At 38.7% G+C, this 18,651-nt stretch overlaps 2 protein-coding genes across 22 annotated transcripts in view; one reads left to right on the top strand and one right to left on the bottom strand.

Annotated features, from left to right (window-relative positions):
- The window catches only part of SLC3A1 (solute carrier family 3 member 1), a 55,595-nt gene extending 43,127 nt beyond the window's left edge, over nt 1-12,468 (top strand). The window contains exon 10 of one of the 2 annotated variants that reach the window (XM_065527117.2): nt 12,227-12,468. In XM_065527117.2, coding sequence (XP_065383189.1) covers nt 12,227-12,367 — 141 coding nt within the window. In that variant the 3' untranslated portion in view covers nt 12,368-12,468. Of the gene's footprint in view, nt 1-1,560; nt 3,811-12,226 lie in introns of those variants that run through there. The other variant, XM_005575976.5, reaches the window with a different exon arrangement.
- The window catches only part of PREPL (prolyl endopeptidase like), a 53,042-nt gene continuing 34,507 nt past the window's right edge, over nt 117-18,651 (bottom strand). For all 20 annotated transcript variants that reach the window (XM_005575985.4, XM_074011863.1, XM_074011868.1 and 17 more), the window contains 7 exons: nt 14,175-14,372; nt 10,309-10,484; nt 8,080-8,296; nt 4,615-4,764; nt 4,080-4,203; nt 3,181-3,254; nt 117-2,787 (listed from right to left, as the gene is read on the bottom strand). In XM_005575985.4, coding sequence (XP_005576042.1) covers nt 2,698-2,787; nt 3,181-3,254; nt 4,080-4,203; nt 4,615-4,764; nt 8,080-8,296; nt 10,309-10,484; nt 14,175-14,372 — 1,029 coding nt within the window. In that variant the 3' untranslated portion in view covers nt 117-2,697. The remainder of the gene's footprint in view (nt 2,788-3,180; nt 3,255-4,079; nt 4,204-4,614; nt 4,765-8,079; nt 8,297-10,308; nt 10,485-14,174; nt 14,373-18,651) is intronic.

Raw genomic sequence — 18,651 nt, 5'->3', positions numbered from 1 at the left:
AGAACATATAGTGCCTGTCTCCAAGGGGAACTGTGAAGCTATGGAAAGGTGTTGAAGAAAACCTTTTTATACTATGTATTCTTCTTGTAATTGAATAAAAAATAAAAGTACAAAAGTCAGGCTTGGAAATATTTAATAGCAGACAAAATATAGTTCAATATGAAAAGCATTATATGAGACAAAGGCAATTTTCAAAAATTGATAAAACATTCCACTAAAAATCATGAATACGCATCTAACAGCTTCAAAATATAGAAAATACTCAAATGCAAAATAGACAAATCCACAATTACAGAAAAAGACTTCAACAGACTTCTAGAAAGTAGTAACTCAAATAGACAACAATAGCTAACACTTACTGGGCACTTCTTATGTGAGTGGCACTGAAACATGTGCTTTCATGCATTACCTAAGGCTAGAGAAAATGTTAACTTTGACAAGTCATATACATGTATCATAAATATCTTTGTACCTGACAAACAGAACAAACATTTTTTTTCAAACACCCATTATTAGATAATTATTTAAAGACCACATATTGGGAACCCACCCCTAAAGAATAACAACCACAATAACAACTACCACCCCAGTAAACATGGTGGCAAGAATACAATTAAATGAACATTATCACTGATTTGGCAACAGCTCTTATGAAGAATAATTTGGCATTGTGTATCAAGTGCCCGTACTCTTTGACAAACTGTCTTTCTGATAATCTATCTTAAATAATACAAAAATGGGGGTAGGGGAATAAAAATAGAAAATATTAGAAACACAAATGTCAAATTGAAAGGGTGTGGTTAAGTATGGTACAACCATTCAACAGAATATTGTCATTTGTCAATGTTTATGGAGGCTATATTATGTAGGCAATAAAATAAATGCATGAAATGTTAGAAGTACATCATCAAATTAGGTATGTTTTATATAGCTGTAAAATAAACCCAAATCATCTTTAATGAACACATACTATTATGGTAAAAAAAAAAAAAAAAAATCTACAATTTCTAACTTTCACCTAAGGCAGCTTTTTATTTTGCATCCTTTTTTCAACTTTCTCTTCTATTAGCTGTGCAAGAAATACATGCCTGCTAAAGTTACGTGATCTTCGCACAACAGCAATCTATACATTATTCTACAAAGGGGAACAAACCCCAATTCCTCAGAAGTCCACTGTTGCTTTCCTTCTGGCCATCTGGCAGTTACAATGCAGCACAGAGTGACTTTACACAAGTTAAATATTCATCATCTTAGACGTGGACATTTGTTTTGGGATTCCTAAAGTGGAGTCAAATTTGGTCTCTACAGAAACTCTACAATGTAGCAGAGCACTGTGTGTACTTATTTACTCCCAGACAAGCCGAAACTCTGAATTTGTCATTTCTATTAGTTTTTATATAAATTGTTCTTACCTACTTATTGATGCTTACAATTTGGCAATTGTAAGGGGCAAAATTGAAGCAAGTGTTTTGGGTAAATAACTCCTTAAAATATATTAAAAATGCTTACAAACAATTCTTAGAATCAAACACTTATGTAAATACTTTTTTTAAAAAATAGGTCCAAAAGACTCAGTCCAGATCGGCTTTGAAGTTATATCAAGACTTAAGTCTACTTCATGCCAATGAGCTACTCCTCAACAGGGGCTGGTTTTGCCATTTGAGAAATGACAGCCACTATGTTGTGTACACAAGAGAGCTGGATGGCATAGACAGAATCTTTATCGTGGTTCTGAATTTTGGAGAATCAACACTGTTAAATCTACAGAATATGATTTCAGGCCTTCCCGCTACAGTGAGAATAAGGTTAAGTACCAATTCTGCCAACAAAGGCAGTGAAGTTGATACAAGTGGTATTTTTCTGGACAAGGGAGAGGGACTCATCCTTGAACACAACACAAAGAATCTCCTTCATCGCCAAACAGCTTTCAGAGACAGATGCTTTGTTTCCAATCGAGCATGCTATTCCAGTGTATTGAACATACTGTATACCTCGTGTTAGGCACCTTTATGAAGAGATGAAGACACTGGCGTTTCTTTGGGATTGTAAGCATTTGTAATAGCTTCATGTACAGCATGCTGCTTGGTGAACAATCATTCTTTGATATTTCTGTAGCTTGAACGTAACTGCTTTAAGAAAGGTTCTCAAATGTTTTGAAAAAAAAGTTTAAAAGTAAATTATCGCTTATAGGAGCTTATAACTTTATTGAGAGAGCATCAATCAGGGATGACCAGAACACATTAGGACCCCAGATTATTCAAAAACTTTAACGAATTTTAAGCGGAAGAATTTTATCTTTTCCCTTAAAATGCAATCATAGAAATTAGAGGATGACTCACTGCCACAGTGTCTAAAAGCATTTGCTAGCAAAGAGGCAGGACACTGATGTGTAAACTGCTCAACTGTTCTGACTGGAAGGGAGGCCTAGAGTTCTGCTATCACCAATCCTTCCCTTCCCTCTACTCCACGTCCTTCTAAGGAGCATAAATTAAAAACTACTTTCCTAGGTTAATGGGCATGTGCATCAGTGGAGAGAACAGTGTAAGCAAGTAAGATGTAGACTAAGCAAAATTTAGATGGAGAAGCACATTTTAAAAAATTAATAACTTAAAAATCTCAAGTTATTAATTTTTTTTTTTTGCTACCTCCAAGACTATGAAATACTTCAATATCCAATTCCCAGTTGAACGTAGTGTTTCAGAATTTCAGGTATTTCTTAAGATCCTCGAAAACACTGGTGCTGTCAAGTCCAAGTTCCTCGTACAGGAATTTAATTTGGGCTGTAATCTAAAAGAAACACATTAAAAAAAATAAAATAGAAGGCCTTTGTAGTAAAATGCCACTGTTTAAGCTTCTCTTTATCCATCTTTACCTAACCCCGAAGTCAGCAATTTATGGCAAGAATACTTTCATTTGGGGCAGAGGCAGAAGGCATCCAACAATTAAGATTATTTTCTTTAACAGAGCTCACTTATCAAGTACAGGAGAGAGACATTTCTCTTGAATGACATTGATTGACACAGTGTCCCTCCCTCCCCTCCCTCCCCTCCTGGGTCTCACCCAGAGATAGGACATTTGTGAAGTAGCTTTGTCATAAACCCTGCTGCAACCACTGAAAACTTGAAAACAACATATATCTAGTTCAGGAATCTGTCCACTAAGAGGGCCTTGATAACATACCTTTTTGTGAGAATCCTCAATTACATGATTGCCTCCAGGCTGAATATCTAGAATAATATTAGGGGCCTGATAGCCTGAAAGAGTTAACATGTAGAACAATTAGAAGACTGTACAGGATCTTCTTTGGGATCTTAGACTGAGACCCATTTCTCCCCATTTCTTTGAGTACTCAGTTCAAATAATAGTAAAGGAATAAAAAGCAAAAACCATCATCATCAACAAAAAGATGGGAGGGGACAAGCAGCAGAAGACAAACTTCTGACACAGGGAAAGCAGGAAGAGGCCATATGGAACAGACTATATGGTGCCACATGGAGAAGGTTGAAACCCAGGAGATCAACCCGCCCTGTGGAATCTGAGAGTCTTATGCCCTGAAAACACCAACTACAGCAATGGATGGGAGGGACAAATGGAGATGAATACAGGGAGACTGACTTGGCATGTAGTTTCAAGGCAAAAAAGAGAGAGTCTTATCTCATAAAGCTGAAACAGCTATCTAGAGGAAATTCAAGCAGCTAAACAGTTCGGGCACTGATGGCCCAAAACAAAAATCTCAGAATCTGTCTTTTAGAGATTCCCAAGAATAATGGCTCAATAAATATTGTAAAATAAATTAATAATTGTATGGCAGTACATCTCCAAGTTATATTTGATTCTTAAATTTCCTTTTTTCTTTGTGTCCTGCCTATTTTAATACTGTCCTTTGAAAAAGAGGGGAGGCAGTGTACGTATAGTTATGTAGTTACATACACTTTAAGCTGGGAGTCAACACAGGAAAATAATTGTTTGCCCTAAATCCTGGGCAGATGATTTGGCTGCAGCCTGAATTATATTCCTCTGAGCCAGTGTGCTGTGGGTAGTAGTCTGACCATGATCCCTGCTTCTAGGGGGTCTCCTACCTTCACCTGTGTCCTTAGCATGCTCCGAGATGGCTTCCTTGAGTTTCTCAGTATAGCTTACAATTCCTTTCAGAGGTACACGTTCATCGTTTTCATATGCCGTTATGTGAACTGAAGGATAATGCTGAAAGAAAATACACGCACAAAGAGTTTACATTATTTCTTATGGTCCCTTTCCACTATAGAGACCATGAAAAATAATTACCTCCAATTTTTCCCTCTAAGTGCTCTATGCTTTTTCTCACTTGCTATCTTGAGAGCGCCTCAGTATTACAGTAGTAGACTACTTGTTATCTGGAATAGCCTTTTCTTCACTAAAGGACCTTAGCTAATTTAGTAATTAAGGCATGATGATAAGTCTATTCCCCTGAGGTATTAAACATGGAGCATGAGCAGAGATGGTGCTGAAGATATCTGGGCATCAAAAGTAGAAACATCTCTAAAGCTCCTACTATTTTTGCTTCAGCTGGGATGTTATTTTTTTATTATCTTCTATGTAAATTCAGGATAGTCTAACACAATTGTCTTTCACTACCTGAGGTTTAATATTTTGATAGGGACAGTAACGTTTTATGTAGTTCTTGTGTTTTTCATCAGATGAAGGATTCCCCCATTCTTCTAATTCTTCTAATGTCAGAGGAAGTGTAGTGTCCATCATGGTGTTGAGAACATCCAAGAAAGGTGCCTAAAAAAAAGGCAAAGAAACTTACACTTCAAGTAAGAGGTTGGTAAGTGAGTTTCAGAAAAACATTATATTTTATGAATATACACACTGATATGAGAGAAAATAAGAAGCCATGTAGATTCCCAGGAGCTAGAATACTCAGTCCTTAACCAGGGCCTGTAATTTATAACCTACTTTTAAAGTCTTCAGACTCCTTAAATGATACTTATATAACAAGAAATGGTTTATCTTCTAATGTCACAATATTTATTTTTAGCTTAGTACCTTTTATTCACTTATATAAAAGCAATACATGCTACTGTCTCATACCAATTAGGATGGTTAGTCATTAAAAAAAAAAGTACTGGCAATAATGTGGAGAAACCTGATACACTGGTGGTTGGAATGTAAAATGGGGCAGCTGCTACGGAAAACAGTATGGTGGTTCATCAAAAAGTTAAGCTTAAGATTACATGATCCAGCAATTCCACTCCTGGCATAGAATCCCCAAAACGGAAAGCAGGGTCTTGAAGAGATCTCTATACCTATGTTCACAGCAGCATATTCACAACAGCCAAAAGGTGGAGGCAACTCAAGTGTCCATTAACCGAAGAATGAATAAGCAAAATGTGGTATACACACACAATATTACATGGAATATTATTCAGCCTTAAAAAGGAATAAAATTCTGATACATGCTACAATATGGATGAACCTCAAGGATATAATCTAAGTGAAATAAACCAGTCACAAAAAGGTATATTTTGTGTGATTCCACCTATGTGAGGTGTTGAGTAGTCAAATTCACAGAGACAAGAGGTTGTGGGAAGAAGCAAATGGAGAGCTGTTTAATCGGTACAGGGTTTCAGTTTTGTAAGATGAAAAACGAGTTCTGGAGATTGATTGCATAAGCATATGAATGCACTTACCACTACTGAACTATTCACTTAAAAATGGTCGAGATGGTAAATTTTATGTTATTTTACCATAATTAAAAACTTTTAAATGAAAAAAAACACACAACAAGGAATGAAGTCTTTTTCACCAGTTGGACATTTTATATTAAAAGTAAAAAACGCTAAGTAAAAAACTCTGGAAAATATCCAGGTGAAAGAAAAACAACCCATTGGCTTATAATTAGTGTTACAACATTTAATAAAACGAAGGCTGGGTCGCACATGGTGGCTCATGCCTGTAATCCCAGCACGTTGGGAGGCTGAGATGAGCAAATCACTTGAGCCCAGGAGTTTGAAACTAGCCTGGCAACATGGTAAAACCCCATCTCTACAACAACAAACCACAAAAATTAGCAGGGCATGGTGGTACATGCCTGTAGTCCCAGACACTCAGGAGGCTGAGGTGGGAGGATGTGTGAGCTGTGTGAGCTGTGTTCATGCGCCACTGCATTCCAGCCTGGGTGAAAGAGTAAAACTCTGCCTCAAAAAAAAAAAAAAAAAAAAAAAAAAACCCACAAAAACAACAAAAATGAAGGCTTTATTTTTCACTTAGCTTTGTTTTCTTCTGTTAACATGCTTTTAGCTTTCCCTCGTATTAACATTAACCAAGTATAGTGAGTCATCTGTAATTCTTTTTGGCTGCCTACCACCTGAATTTTGCATTTGAAAAACCTCCGACCTTGTCAGCTACAGCCTACCTCTCACTGTAGAGATATTAAGTGCTAGACATTCTCTTTCCCATTTTTCCCTGCAGCTTGGGAGTAGCTGTGTGACCCATGTGTGACTCTGGTTGGGTCTACCAACCAGACACATGTGCTCTACACTCTGCATGGGAAGTCAGTGATTCAAAGAAGCAGTGATCACAGATAATTTATTCTGGCAAAAGTGCCACAGCTATATCCAGCTCTAGAAGTTGCACTGGTAGTGTGAGGTGATTTGTGCTTGGCAGAGGTGGCAGTGATAGTTTCATTGGGCCAATTCTATGCCTCTGGCTGTGTAGCCTCTAGTACTGGTCTGAACATACCTACATTTCCCTAATGCCCTTTAATCCCTTTTCTGCTTAAAGTAGTCAGGGTTGATTTTTGGTGCTTATAATTAAGAATTTTGACTTATACATGTATAAAAGGTTGTCTCCTATTCTTTACTATAATAAGCAACCTAGGATAAATATCCTTCTCATTATTTCCCTTTAAATTTCTAAAAGTCAAAAGCTAGTTGCTTAAACTATAAATAATTCTGTCATTATTATATTTGTGCACAGGTTTTTTTCTCCACATTTTTCTGTTTTTAAAAAATAGACTTACAGATGACTACTACTATTTAACACTTATTTACAAGCCCACAGTATAAACTCCCCAAACTCAAAATAAAAAATCTTGAAAATAATTTACTCTCTCCCATCTCAGTAACGGGAGTATCTAACCAGGAAGTAGGAGATATTTTTCAGAGCATCTAACCAGGAAGTAGGAGAATGATAGCAGTGAAACCAACTGTTCTAATGTTACTTCATAATTTTTGACACTGGGAAAAGATAATCATTTTCAGAACAGGGTAAGATATTTCAATTAAAATACAGAAAAACTATGCCCAAACGACCATTAAGAATGGACTATCTAAAAATAAAGAGCCTATAAATCTAGGACTGAAATGTTGATAGGCAGTAGCCTGTCAAGGTGACCAGGAGCCAAAGGACTCAGTGCCTTCCAGAGTCACAGCATGCTCTGCCTGGCTTTCTCAACTGGGACTCATATGCTTCAGTGCTTTTTCACCAATTCTAAAGGTGCTTACAAATACAAATGAGCAATGGAAATAGTCATTAATTATCTTTCAGTGGAAATCCTTAAAAATAATAAAGAACACTGTCAGAGAAGAATAAGGGTTAATAGTTGGATTAAAGTAACTTCAGAAGTTCTCCTCAAGCTATAATTCTGAGTTTAAAACTTAAAAGCTTTATTATACTCCTATGCTATGGTAAAACTGTAACAGAAATGTTTTTCTTTCCTTTTTTTGACACAGAGTCTTATTCTGTTGCCCAGGCTTGAGTACAGTGGTTCACTGCAGCCTCAGCCTCTCAAGCCATCCTCTTACCTCAGCCTCCTAAGTAGCCTCCCACATACTACACGTATGCGCCGCCACCAAGCCTGGGTAGTGGTGTTTTGTTTTTTTTTTTAATTTATTTTATTTCTTGCAGAGACAGGGTCTCACCATGTTGCCTAGGCTGGTCTTGAACTCCTGGAAAGCAATCTGCCTACCTCAGCTTCCCAAAGTGCTGGAATTACAGGCATGAACCACTGCACCAGGACAAAAATTTTTTTCTTAGAGTAGCCTATGGCTTCACACCTCCCCCATTCCATAAACAGTAGAGACAGAGCGTACTCACCTCCAAAGTCACTGCTCTCAGCAGCTCTGGATTACAATTACACAATGCTCCCGCAAGCACCCCTCCAGCACTGAAAGCAGTCAGGGTTGTTAGACTTGGCTGAGAAAAGCCTTGGCCATGAAGCGTCTTAATGCAAGCCTCTAAGTCAGCAAGGCCATTGAGTTTTTTAGTTAGGCGGCCATCAGCGTGCCACTGGAGGCCTAACTCACCACCACCCCTGAAATTGAAGGGCAAAAAAGTTTTAGAGGAAAAAAAACGTTAATGATGTAGGCTGGGGTCAGTAAACTATACCCGGAGGCCTGTTTTTGTGTGGCCCTGGAGCTAAGACTGGTTTTTGCTTTTTAAAGGTTGGGTGAAAACAAGGAATGTGCAACAGAAACTGTATGTGGCCTACAATGCCTAAAATGTGACTATGTAGCTCTTTAGAGAAAAAGGTTTGCCAACTCCTGATATAGGCAATCCAGAATTGATTCAACAAATAGGTTTTGAGTGCCTGCCCGTTTATTAGGGATTAAGTACAGACCATAAAAGTAGAAACAAACGAAAATCCCCTACCCTGGAGAAGATGGTAATTTTGTGGGGTAAGAAAACAATGACTTCCCCAGCAATGTGGTCACTGCTGTAACACAAATGTATTTAAGGTATTGTAGGAGCAGAGGAAAGAATATCCATCTACCAGGTGAGGGGTACATATACGAGTCAGGAACACAAATGCTTTTATGGAGATGATACCTAAACTGAGTTGTGAAGGAAAAATTTGAGTTTCCAGAGGGCAAAGAAAAGGCATTAAGACACAGATACGACACAGCGTGTGTAAGGGCAAGGAGGTGACAGAGCATGTCATTTAAAAGACATGACTTCGGGGGCTGGGCACAGTGCCTCATGCCTGTAATCCCAGCACATTGCGAGGCTGAGGTGGGCAGATCACTTGAGGTCAGGAGTTTGAGACCAGACCGACCAACATGGTGAAACCCCCGTCTCTCCTAAAAATACAAAAAATTAGCTGGGTGTGATGGTGTGTGCCTATAATCCCAACTACTCGCGAGGCTGAGGCAGGAGAATTACTTGAACCTGGGAGGCAGAGGTTGCAGTGAGCGGAGATCGTGCCACTGCACTCCAGCTTGGGAGACAGAGTGAGACTCCGTCTCAAAAAAAAAAAAAAAGACAAAATAAATAAAATGAAAGGACATGACTTTGGAAGGCCAAGGTGGGCGGACTGCCTGAGCTCAGGAGTTCGAGACCAGCCTGGGCAACATGGTAAAACCCTGTCTCTACTAAAATACAAAAAAATGAGGCTGGTGCGGTGGCTCATGACTGTAATCCCAGTACTTTGGGAGGCTGAGGCGGGTGGATCACTTGAGGTCAGGAGTTCGGGACCAGTCTGGTCAACATGGTGAAACCCTGTCTCTACTAAAAATACAAAAATTAGTTGGGAGTTGTGGCAGGCACCTGTAATCCCAGCTACTCGGGAGGCTGAGGCAGGAGAATCACTTGAACGCTGGAGGCAGAGGTTGCAGTGAGCCAAGATCACGCCACTGCACTCCAGCCTGGGCGACAGAGCGAGACTCCATCTCAAAAAAAAAAAAAAAAAAAAAAAAAGTCAGACGGTGTGGTGGTGTGTGCCTGTAGTTCCAGCTAGTCAGGAGCCTGAGGCATGAGAATCGCTTGAACGGGAGGCAGAGGTTGCAGTGAGCTGAGATTGTGCCACTGCACTCCATCCTGGGTGACAAAACAAAACTCTGTCTCAAAAAACAAAAGGATATGATGATAAATGCCAGTACAGAGATCAGTCAGACCATTAGGAGTATTATACTGGGGAATCTGGACTTTGTTCTAGAAATGGGGAGGTGGAGAATTTTAAGCAGAAATACAAAATAATATTTGTGTCTTGAAAACAGCTGAAATAAAATGGAAGTTAAATGGAAAACAGTTCAGATTTAGAGGCTACTTAAACCTAAATTCAGGAGAACTGAATGGAAATAATAATGTTACTAAGTAAGTATAGAGTCTGGTACATCTATGCAAAAATCCTAACAACCTATCCTTTTGCTTTTTGGATCAACTAATCTGTTACAGAATCAAGTTTTACCAGCACTGGTTTAGGAATAAACAAATTGAGTAATAAAAATGAAAATATTAAATAAGCTTTTGTTCCCTGATACATTGCTATTCTTGACATCTGTCAAAATGGTCTAGCACTTACATGCCAGGTAAAATATACTGACTCACCGAACATGGCAGTATGCTAATATCCATCCATCATCCACCAGGACCCGCCTCTCAGGCCTGAAATTCATTTTCAAATCCATTCCATAAGCTCCATATACATGTATCAAGAGAGGTTTCTTCTGCAAGTCCTCAGAGTCAGTTTTGTGGAAAACAGTCATTGGCACTAATTTTCCATCCTAGAAATGAAGAAGTACTATGTATGTAAAGAAGAGTATTTTATAATAACATTTTATCTCAATTTAAAATTCACTGAGGTGCAGTGTCCCCACTTATGTGCTACCTATTGATATTGAGCACAAATTTGTTTAAGAAAAAGAATGATGGTCTCTAAAAATACACCATGGCTTTTGGTTTCAGCCACCTTGCTGTCCTATAGTATTAACCAGAAAAGAGCAGCAAGATTGGCCTGAAAACATTTTATTAAATGCAGCTTTTCATGACAATAATGTAATTTTAAAGAGTTCTTCACCACCCACTATAACTCTAATTTTAAGTTTTCAGATGAAACCAAAATACTTACTAAGGTTAGAATTCCTAGTATAGCATTTTTCCTATGCCTAGAGCTAGATATTGACATTTCTCACTTTTGAGTATCTGACTTTAGTCAGCATATTTGTAGATACTCAATTTTTTATCCTCTGTAGTCAGAATTCTCAACCATTAAGACTTGAAATCTTACTGACGTTACTGATAACTACCACAATCCTCTTCAAAGGCCCATTTAACTTTATTTAAAAAAAAATTAGGCCAGGCGTGGTGGCTCACGCCTGTAAATCCCAGCACTTTGGGAGGCCGAGGCGGGCAGATCACTAGGTCAGGAGATCGAGACCATCCTGGCAAACATTGTGAAACCCCGTCTCTACGAAAAATACAAAAAAATTAACTGGGTGTGGTGGTGGGCGCCTGTAGTCCCAGCTACTCGGGAGGCTGAGGCAGGAGAATGGCATGAACCCAGGGGGGCGGAGCTTGCAGTGAGCAGACATCATGCCACTGCACTCCAGCCTGGGCGACAAAGCAAGACTCTGTCTTAAAAAAATAAATAAATAAAATAAAAATAAAAATAAAATAAATAAAAAAAATTTAAAGTGCTTTTAAAATTTTTAGGTAAAATTCTTTGTAGGGTTAAAGTAAGTTAAATTATTTGTGGAGGTACTAAGTTACTTGTAGGCTATGTAAGCATCCTCCAATTAGCTCAAACTCATCAATTCCAGTTGATTGAAACTAGGCAGTCTGTGAACAGACAAAAGATCTACCTTCCACAGAAAAAAGATAAATTGGTTTTCACTCTGCTTAAACTAATGAAATAGCACTAGTTTACATAAAGAAAATAAATAATATAACCAAGCCACTCTCCGTATTTTCATTCTCATTTTGAAAACTTCACTTTGGGGCAATAACTGGAGACATCAAAATATTATCAAATAAGGAGGAAATCCTCCTCTCATTCTTCTTTAAAATACCCACGTTGTTATGACATTGTTAACTGTCACTTTTAGTAAGATTCACTTTTATAAAACTTGATGTAGATTAATTTCTATAAAACAATATGGGTCTTTTTGCCCCTCACCTCTTTCCCAACTTCAATTATACAATCAGAAAAACTTGCTTGTTGAAAACTTTTGAAAGGAAGAGGTAAAAGAATAGCTAGTCCTGTGATGGGCTGGATCTGGGTTTGCCAGCAGTACTAAAATGCCTGTGGAAAGGTACAGCAGCTTCCATTCAGCAGCTGCTTCTCTTCTCCCCTCTTGGCTCTCCAAGAACATGGCGCTTAACTGTTCTTTCCATTTCGGGTCCAACAGTTACAACATTTTGATAGACTAGTATAATTCCATGTTTGTAAAACCAAACAAAACCTTATGTAAAAGATAATACACTAAGTGGCTAAAATGATTATTTATTTTTTTTTTTTTTGAGACAGAGTCTCGCTCTGTCACCCAGAGCTGAAGTGCCGTGGCGCGATCTCGGCTCACTGCAAGCTCCGCCTCCCGGGTTCACGCCATTCTCCTGCCTCAGCCTCCCAAGTAGCTGGGACTATGGGCGCCCGCCACCACCCGGTTAATTTTTTGTATTTTTAGTAGAGACGGGGTTTCACCGTGTTAGCCAGGATGGTGTTGATCTACCGACCTCGTGATCCACCCGCCTCAGTATCCCAAAGTGCTGGGATTACAGGCGTGAGCCACTGCGCCCAGCCATAATGATTATTTCTAAGAGGTGCAGCAAGCAAATGGTACTGAGAAGCAGTCATTTAAGATTTATTTGTTCTGTATTTTTGCATCTGTTTCAACAAGCATGTATTGCTTTTGTAATATAAAAATATTAATATTTAAAGATTTTCAGAGAAAAACAAATGAATTAAAGAAAAAAATTCCTAAGAATAAAAGGCTTGTGTTGTAATTCATTGTGTCAGCACACGTGAAATTATCTGATATATGATATGCTAAAGTCTGATGACTCCTTAAATTCAAGACTATAGTTTATATATTTATTTGTTCCCTACTTGCACAAATTTGTAAATTCTATATATTGAGTATACCTGGAATATGGATATTTGTTATTTCCTTTTCTATGTATCTTCTCTCTCTACTCCTCACCCTGCCAATCTTCCCTCTTTTACTTGATTTTGACCATAATGGCCTCCTTTATATTTGATTTTTTCTGAGACAGGATCTTACTCTGTCACTTAGGCTGGAATGCAATGGCGTAATCACAGCTCACTGCAGCCTCAACCTCCTGGTCTCAAGCAATCCTCCCACATCAGCTTCCCAAGAAGCAGGGACTACAAGCATATGCCACCATGCCTGGCTAATATTTTTGGTTTTTGTAGAGATGTCTCACTATATTGCCCAGGTTGGTCTCTAACTTCTGGGCTCAAGTGATCCTCCCAGCTTGGCTCCCCAAAGTGTGGGGATTACAAGTTTGAGCCACTGTGCCTAGCCCTACACTTCTTTTTTTGTTTTGAGATGGAGTCTCGCTCTGTTGCCCAGGCTGGAGTGCCAGTGGCAAGGTCTTGACTCACTGCAACCTTCGCCTCCTGGGTTCAATGGATTCTCCTGCCTCAGCCTCCCGAGTAGCTGAGATTACAGGCACCTGCCACCACGCCCAGCTAATTTTTTGTATTTTTAGTAGAGATGGGGTTTCACTATGTTGGCCAGGCTGGTCTTGATCTCCTGACCTTGTGATCCACCTCCCAAAAGCATTGGGATTACAGGCATGAGCCACTGCACCTGGCCAGTCCTACACTTCTTGAATTTTATAATTTCTCCCCAAATTCAGGGCCTCTGTACAAAATGGAATCCCCTGTCTCCTTTCTAGTTTACTCTTAACCATCCTAGTGGTCTTACCTGAGACATAACTTCCTTGGAGAAAACTTCCCTGATCTCTCTAGACTAGGTAAAATCCCTTTGCTCTATGCTCCCACTGTACTCAGTATGTCTTCCTTTGCAGCAGTCAGTACGTTATTAATGACTTTTTAAACATGTCATCTTTCCTGCTAGATGTAAGCTCCATGAGGGCAGGGACTGTATCAGTCTAGTTTACTCTAGCCACCTTCACAATTTTTACCATAACTACATACCAACTCTGACTATTAATTTTTTCTTAAAATCAACTTTAAAAAATCAGACATAAACAACATGTAAAATAAAAAGCTTGACATGCTATAAATTTTCTAATCCATGTTAAAACAAACATGAGTATTAATGTTAAAAAAAAAATTCACATACCCCTAAAGTCATTTGGGTATTAACTATGGTCTAAGAAATCTACGTTAGGAAACCGTGCTAATGTAACTCCAACAATTGCATAGCATCTGGCAAACAGTATGCTTTCGGTAAATGGGAGCTGAAAGTGAAGATTATAAGACCTACCTTGCTTTTGGCTTCTAGGCGTAAAACACGACTAGTCTTTGTGATTGGGTCTTCATGCCCAGTTTCCTCAAACAGTTTGCCTTCTGCAAACTTGTACGTGTAATATTTTGGGGGACGTATTGGAGAGCAGAGTTGAAAGGGGCAGTTCTTTGGGTCAGAATTTGTATCCATTATGAATCCACAGGCCCAAGGAGGGAGCTAAAGAAATAAAACAGCTATTTTTATTCTTTATTTAGGCCACCAAGTATCATTAATTAAATTTCTAAGTCTTCTCCAAACAAGATGATGTGGATATGTAGTTTACTTTCTGTTACCACATGATGCCTCATTCAAGGATTACTTTATCACAACAAAGTATATTTCAAATAAAAAACAAAACTGTACATTAATGACCAATAAAATGAGACAAACTGTAGGAAAATGATTTATCATGATTCTAGCTTTACATGAAATTGGCTTTAACATAAAAGTTTATTTTGGGGTATAAGCTTGGATAATAAAATAGTAAAATGGAAGAATAAGAGCAAATCAAATAGTAATTCCAGAACCTACCGACACTGCCAAGATCTCCATTCTCAAAGAACGTGAAATCCCTCACATGAGTGTGTTTTTCATAATTTACCCACCAGTTCTTACCCTGCTGCCTGGATAGCCACAGTGATGACAGTTATTATTTCAGGGCTATAAACGGGCTCAGCAGCATTAAGGCATTTGCAATTTGTTTCTAACTTTTAGCTCCTAGGCTAACCATTGTGCAGAACAAAACCTTTTCTGGCACATCCACTCTGAGAGACTCACAGCTATTATACTCAAAGTTCTTAACTTTAAGAAAAAAGGAAAGGAATCAAAATTTATTCTCTTAGAGCAGCAGGGTCCAGCTTCAAGCCTTCCACTAACATCCCTCTTACACCTTTTAAAGAACTCTGGTAAGCAGGTTGACAGAGTGTTAGAAATGGTACCGAGAGGCAGAATATTAAAAGAAAATTGCCTTTCTTTCCCTGAGTAATTGTAGAAAGAGCAAATTCCTTAGAAAATCAGAGGCACAGAAACATCACTGGTGGGCACTATTGAAAAAGGGCAGCCGGGGATTTGTGCATAAAGAGGATACCATTCCACCTGCAGCAACTACAGCCAGAGTTTACGTTCTCTAAGCAAATTTCTTCTTCTTAATAGAAAAAAAAATCTATTTTCATGAAACACATTAGTTGCATCTCTAAAAGTTCCTAATGTATGCTTCTCACATTGAGGGTTGTTTTAAAGGATAACTTTTAAAGGCTTTAAAGGATAAATTTAAGCCATAAATGGAGAGTAAAATGTAAACAAAAATTGAGAAATCTGGTAGCAGTTATAAGCAAGCAAACTGAGACTTGAGAGGGAAAAAAAGGAAGCACTGCTACAAACCTCATAACCAGGCCTCAGAGTGAGGGTACAAGGTTCCTTAGCCCATGGAAGCTCAAGTTTTTCTGCCCTTTGGTGAGACTTCAGGACAGTCTCTATGTGACCCATGTAGTAAGCTGTCTTAGCTTTAAACCAAGTGGTTCCAGTAAACCAAAAAGTATTTTTGGTGTTTCTCTAAAACTAATGGGACCAACGTTAATGTTTTAATCATAATAAAAACTGTTTCATGGCTATGGACTTTTAAAAGTTCATCCAGCTAATGCAGATATAAGTATTAACTAACTCAAGGATATCTTAAGTTAGTTTCCTATTGAGATAAGCCTGCAGTGTATCTGTGTATATTAATGGACAGCACCAGAGAGTATGTAGGCCAGGAGAAAGGGAGACATTCCTTAGATACCTGACAGAAACAGGTTCAGTTTTAGCATTCTAACAGCAAACTATAGTTATTTCATCAAAAGAATGATTAAGACATACATGCCAAAAGAAAAGTGGCCTGAGTATGCAGATACCTCCTCTAAATAAAACTGATGTTAGCATACAGCAAAAAACGTCCCAACTGGCCTCAATTAAATATCATAACTTCTTTTTGTGACCAAAAAAAAAAAATACTTCCAGAAAATACTGATGGCATGATGACCAAGGATAGGAGGCGAGTACGTGAAGGGTTTTACATTTCTATTGCTAAGACAGAATTTATTTATTTATTTAGAGATGGAGTCTTGCTCTTGCACCCAGGCTGGAATGCAGTGGCGTGATCTCGGCTCACTGCAGCCTCCACTTTCCGGGTTCAAGCAACTCTCCTGCCTCAGCCTCCAGAATAGCTGGGACTATAGGCGCCTGCCACCATGCCTGGCTAGTTTTTTTTTTTTTTTTTTTTTTTTTTGAGATGGAGTCTGGCTCTGTCGCCCGGGCTGGAGTGCAGTGGCCGGATCTCCGCTCACTGCAAGCTCCGCCCCCCGGGTTTATGCCATTCTCCTGCCTCAGCCTCCCAAGTAGCTGGGACTACAGGCGCCCGCTGCCTCGCCCGGCTAGTTTTTTGTATTTTTAAGTAGAGACGGGGTTTCACCGTGTTAGCCAGGATGGTCTCGATCTCCTGACCTCGTGATCCGCCAGTCTTGGCCTCCCAAAGTGCTGGGATTACAGGCTTGAGCCACCGCGCCCGGCCGCTAGTTTTTGTATTTTTAGTATTTTTTGTATTTTATATTTTTTGTATTTTTAGTAGAGATAAGGTTTTGCCATGTTGGCCAGGGTGGTCCTGAACTCCTGACCTCAGGTGATCCGCCTGCCTTGGTCTCCCGAAGTGCTGGGATTATAGGCTGAGATTGAATTTAAAAAGATCTTTTAGTCAAGTGCCCACTAGGCAGAGATATTACATATAGAAATATTTTATAATGCACTCACACTTTGGTTATTTTGTCTTTTGTGTATGGCACTATCTGTGGATATTAATTAATATTATCCAGGTTCATAAAAACGGTCTGATCTATAAAATTCTCTTTATTATATACCAGGTACTAACCAGAAAGATCAAGTAATATTTAATTCCACTTGATGATGACTAGAACATTATACAAGTCATAATAGGTACTATCATTTGGGAAGGGTCAGAAAATGAAGAGATAGAAGATACAGAATAAATTAAAGGCATAATGTTTGTTCTAATGGAATTTAAAACCATGGAAACTGGTGCATATCTTTAAAATAAGAATACAAAAAATATAAAAGGTCATTATTTACTTAGAAGTCAAATCATATAGCAGAGTAAACTCCACATGACATTTCTAACTTTCCTGACATAGAATTTTGTTGTAACAAGTGCATTGCTAGAAATTATATATCCTCTCCCATTCCTATTCATACAGATTGAAATAAGAATAGATGCTCCACCAGTTTCCCAACTGAAAATGTCTAAATTTAGCACCAGTTAACATGTAAATGGTTAGCCATAGGCAGAAGATGGAAAACTGGATCCCTTCCTTACATCATATATAAAAATCAACTCAAGATGAATTGAAGACTTAAATGTAAAACCTAAGACTATAAAAACCCTTGAAGAAAACCTAGGAAATATAATTCTAGACAAGGGCTAAGATTTTTATGACAAAGATGCTGAAGCAATTGCAACAAAACCAAAAATTGGCAAATGGAAACTAAAGAGCTCCTGTACAGCAAAATAAACTATCAACAGAGTAAATAGACAACCTACAGAATGGGAGGAAATATTCACAAATTATGCATCTGACAAAGGTCTAGTATCCAGAATTTATAAGGAACTTAAATTAACAAGCAAAACAGACAAAAACAGAAAAAAACCCCACCACCATAAAAAAGTGGGCAAAGGACATGAACAGACATTTTTAAAAGAAGACATACATGCAGCCAACAAGCATACGAAAACAATATGCTCAACATCACTAATCATTAGAGGAATGCAAATCAAAACCACAATGAGATACCATCTCACATCAGTTAGCATGACTGTAGTTACAAAGTTAAAATATAACAGATGCAGGCCGGGCGCGGTGGCTCAAGCCTGTAATCCCAGCACTTTGGGAGGCCGAGACGGGTGGATCACGAGGTCAGGAGATCGAGACCATCCTGGCTGACACGGTGAAACCCCGTCTCTACTAAAAAATACAAAAAACTAGCCGGGCGAGGTGGCGGGCGCCTGTAAGCCCAGCTACTCGGGAGGCTGAGGCCGGAGAATGGCGTGAACCCGGGAGGCGGAGCTTGCAGTGAGCGGAGATCCGGCCACTGCACTCCAGCCTGGGCGGCAGAGCGAGACTCCATCTCAAAAAAAAAAAAAAAAAAAAAAAAAAAACAGATGCTGGTGAGGCTGTAGAAAAAAGGGAAAGCTTATACACTGCTAGTGGAAATGTAAGTTCAGCCACTGTGGAAAGCAGTTTGGGAATTTCTCAAAGAATGTAAAACAGAACTATGATTTGACTCAGCAGTCCCATTATTGGGTATATAACCAAAGGAATACAAATCGCTCTACCATAAAGACATATGCACACATTATGTTCATCACAATAGCAAAGACATGGAATCAACCTAAATGTCCATCAGTGATAGA

The sequence above is a fragment of the Macaca fascicularis genome, chromosome 13 (assembly GCF_037993035.2).
Source record: "Macaca fascicularis isolate 582-1 chromosome 13, T2T-MFA8v1.1".
Taxonomy (NCBI): domain Eukaryota; kingdom Metazoa; phylum Chordata; class Mammalia; order Primates; family Cercopithecidae; genus Macaca; species Macaca fascicularis.
Note: the sequence above shows the minus strand (reverse complement) of the source record. Positions and strands in the feature narration are given on the sequence as shown.